This window comes from Bidens hawaiensis, unplaced genomic scaffold (genome assembly GCF_021521415.1).
Source record: "Bidens hawaiensis isolate Kalapana, Puna unplaced genomic scaffold, B.hawaiensis_p1.1 tig00006693_1, whole genome shotgun sequence".
Lineage (NCBI taxonomy): Eukaryota > Viridiplantae > Streptophyta > Magnoliopsida > Asterales > Asteraceae > Bidens > Bidens hawaiensis.
Window position 1 is genome coordinate 1,025,270 of NW_027491455.1, and position 4,009 is coordinate 1,029,278.

Genomic DNA, 4,009 nt, shown 5'->3' on the forward strand with positions numbered 1-4,009 from the left:
TAACGGCGTTAGGATTCTGTTAGTCGCGGACCATTAGGAACAAATACTTTAAAAGTTGGGACAATCAGCAGCCAATTCATTAGTTGGGACAGACACTGACCAAAAGTCAATAATTGGGACCGATAAAAACCAATATACCTAATTTATAACACTATTAATAATTAGTTTAAAAGAAAAAAAAATATCAAGCCAAATTTCAACATCTTGGGTTGAATTGTTTTTGGTTCAAATTATTTTGGCCTAATTAGCAAAACCGAAAAAACCATATCCAAAACTTAACCGAACCTAACCCAAAAATCAAAAATCAAAAGACAAAAAAACCGAAATCAAATGGTTTTAAAATATCAAAAAAAAAAGTTTGGTTTTTGGTTCGGTTTAGCCTAAAACCGCACCACACACACCCTTCTATAATCATAGAGTTAGTTATTGACAAAACTAAATATGTGTTACCAAATATGTAGTCTAATATGAGTAATTAATATTTATTCTTTTAACCAACTGAACCAACTTTCTATCACAACCAAATCAGTAAGGAGCTGAATACAACACTAAAGCCAGATTTCTATATTTAACTAACATTTTAACCCACCTTGCGTTTAAAGCCTCTTAACCTATGAAAGAAGTGGTATAACACTCGTTAATTTTGCCAACTCAGCTTTAACGCCCTGATATTGTATACCTATGGGCCTAAGGTTGATAATAACATCCAGGGATAGGAAGTAGGAACGTACACTACCTGTGAAATTATGAGTGATTAATTAGGACCATGAATACATATGGAAAGACTTCTTTAGAAACTGAAATGAAATGAATGGTACTATTAATTCGCCTAGAAAAACGTTTTCCATTTCTCCTTGTATTCTATTTTGTCTCCCCAATCCAAAAAGAAAATGAATTTATCCGGCAACCGAATGCCCATCACCTTTCCGATCATGAACCACTAATCATGCCTTCTCCTACCGTAGTCACAACGGTGCCACCTATAGCCACAACAAGGTTATCTGGGATCTTGGATAAGTGGGTCAATTGTGGCAAAGGCTGGAAACCAAAATGGTTTGTGTTACAAGATGGCGTGCTTTCATATTACAAGATTAATCATGGTCTCGACAAAAACATGGTTTCAAAGGAAATCGATAAAGGATGTCGGGTCATTGGCAGCTGTTCACCTCACCACCGCAAGCCCCTTGGCGAGCTTCACCTCAAGGTTGGTTAATGGTTAACATTCTATTCAATATGTTGATCGAATTCACTATTTGGGTTGTTTTCAATAACATTATCGGTCTTCAAAGCGTAGCAAACAGCATTTAATTAGTATTTAACTACTGTTTTCTAACAAACATGATTTCGTTGGAAATACATGCAGAAACTTTTTCCTAAAAATATTTCCTATGCATTTCCAACGAGATTTTTTTTACTCATTTCCGATCACGTTTTTCCTACACATATTTGTTATAAATTACACGTTTTCCTATGCGTTTCCGGTGAATAAAAAGTTTATTTATTTTATGAAAATACATTTTTCTACTAAAAAAGTATACAGAAAAAATCAATCAAATATAACTATTAATTTCTGGCACGTACGTAGGTATTTTATCTGAAGGAAAATACCCAATTATTTTACAATAGTGATTATAAATATGTTGTTCAAATTATTTGATGAGAATCTTCTATTTGTTGCTAACTTATTGCAGGTATCATCAATTCGGGAAAGTAGATCAGATGCCCGAAGGTTTTCAATATATACAGGCACGAACAGGCTGCATTTACGGGCAAACAATCAGGAAGATCAAAAGGAATGGATGGAAGCCTTGAAGACTGCAAAGCAGATGTTCCCACGAATGTCTAATCGGGAGTTGATAAATACTATGAGCACTGAAATTACGGTTTCAACAGAATTGTTAAGAGCGAGATTATTGAAAGAAGGCGTGAATGAGGAAATCGTTCAAGATGCCGAAAAGATTATGATGAGTGAGTTTTCGGATATGCAATCGCAGCTTGCAGTTCTGAGAAAGAAACTAAGGATTCTTATAGATAGGGCTTGTAAATATTGAAACATGTGTTGTGGTAATAAATCGAGCTTGTTATAGGATTGGTTTTTGTTACAAGACGCATATCGACTTGATAAAGACGGGCATTTGCGACTGTCAAATCCGTCATAAATTGCAACGTTTTTACCGTAGCAAATCAAATCGACGCCAAGCTATTTGTGACAGAAAACTTCTAAAGATGCTAGGGACCGAAATATTGGTTTTTATATTTGTGACCGAAAATGCCATAGAAAGTAGAAACTATTTGTGATCAGGATCATTTAGGCTGTACGTTGTGGGATAACCTAGTTTTATGCGTAGATAGAGAGACAATCTCATGTTTTATGCCTTATGAGATAACCCAGCTTTTCTAGTTATCATGCCACGTGCCAGTTTTTCAAGATAATTTTTTTGATGTTTATTTTTGTGAAATGCTCCAAACAAAAATACAAAACCACTAAATATTCTTGTAATTTGTAAAACTCAAACAAACTAACAATTTTTCTACTCATCATTGTCTTCACATTCATCATTATTCTTGTTCAACCACAAATGTTCTACCAAATTTGATCAAAAGGTTTGAATGTTTCTCCATGTTTTGTATTTTCAACATGTTACAAAGTTTCCTGTCGATGTTTAGTAGTGCGGTCGGCAATCACACATCATCGTAGTCATCTTGGCAAGTCCCTTGGCCCAAGTCCTCAATTATTATCATATAATGTAAGATGATGCAAGTATACATAATGTTTGCTAACATGTCCTTGCGGAGTAAACACGCCGGTTACGCAATTATGCTCCATCACTTCTTTAGTTCACCGAATTCCTGTTTGATATCCTTTCTTGCCGATTCATGTTTTTTTCTTGAAATATTAACGTTTGTCATCGTCCGGGCATGAAAAACTATCCATCAACGTAGCCCACTCCGGGTAAATACCGTCCACTAGGTAGTACTCGTACTCGTGCTCGACATCATTTGCATAGAATGATGTCCCCTGTGCAACTCCCTCTTATAACGTCGTCAAATAAAGGAGATGTATTTAACACAGCGACATCAACATTGTTTGCGGGCGCCATACCAAAACATGCATGCCAAATCCATAGATCATATAATGCAACAGCTTGAAGTATCAGCGTTGGACCATCATGATCGCCCCTGTGATATTGACCTTGCCACACCGTTGGACATGCAGCCCAATCCCAATGTGTGCAATCAAGGCTACCCCAGTCAGTAGCCCCCCATGCTAGAAGTAACTATGACTAAGTGATAGTGGTGTCTGACTTTAATCAGTATTCGGATCACTGAAGGGCCTCTAGTAAGGGATTTGGGTATTGCAAAACACACACAAACACAATTAACCTTCAAGAGAAGTAATAAATGAAGATGAACATGCGAGATTTACGTGGTTTGGTCGGCTAAACTACATCCACGGGCTACAACCAGGATATTTTTTATTATTGCTTTCTGCCTCACTCGTGATGAGGCTTTACAAGTACAAGGCTAAATATAAATAGATACAAGATTAGGGTTTTCTACTTGTTCACCAGGAAAACTAATATGGACTATAATTAAAACAAAACGGATCAACCCATTTGATATTATAATATTCTGCTCCATAGTTCTTTTGAACCAGGCCCAAAATAATCTAGCCTCCACATTAGACCTAACACCTCTTGGCCCATATGTTCATCTCCTTTCCTCTAAGTTATTATCAATTTTTTTAACGTTTTAGGCTTTATCGCATGATCGCTTGATCACTTTATCAATGCAGTTATTAATTTCAAATTTGAATTTTGAAAATCTGATGTGATGGTTTTGCATGTGAGTATGATGGCTAAGTGAACATGTAGCTTTTGTGACACTTTGATATATTTTAGGTTAAATGATTTTTTAAACAAAAATCCTCCCATTTACATCCTTTAATCCACTGATCTCTTCAACATGGAAGATAGCTCGTCGATTGAGAAATGGAGGAGGAGGATAT

The 4,009-nt window shown here is 36.0% G+C and overlaps 1 protein-coding gene across 1 annotated transcript; it reads left to right on the forward strand.

Annotated features, from left to right (window-relative positions):
- The first annotated feature begins 925 nt into the window (after window positions 1–925).
- On the forward strand, window positions 926–2,255 carry LOC143633341 (oxysterol-binding protein-related protein 1C-like). Its single transcript, XM_077101663.1, has 2 exons — window positions 926–1,204; window positions 1,692–2,255. Exons 1-2 carry the CDS (start codon window positions 947–949, stop codon window positions 2,049–2,051), a joined length of 618 nt encoding a protein of 205 aa, XP_076957778.1. The 5' UTR covers window positions 926–946; the 3' UTR covers window positions 2,052–2,255.
- The last annotated feature ends 1,754 nt before the right edge of the window (window positions 2,256–4,009 follow it).

What these genes read in the sequence shown, in the direction of transcription:
- LOC143633341 (XM_077101663.1), top strand. Translation starts at nt 947, where the DNA reads ATGCCTTCTCCTACCGTAGTCACAACGGTGCCACCTATAGCCACAACA. An exon ending in TTGGCGAGCTTCACCTCAAG is followed by an intron (nt 1,205 to 1,691) that starts GTTGGTTAATGG and finishes AACTTATTGCAG; the next exon opens with GTATCATCAATTCGGGAAAG.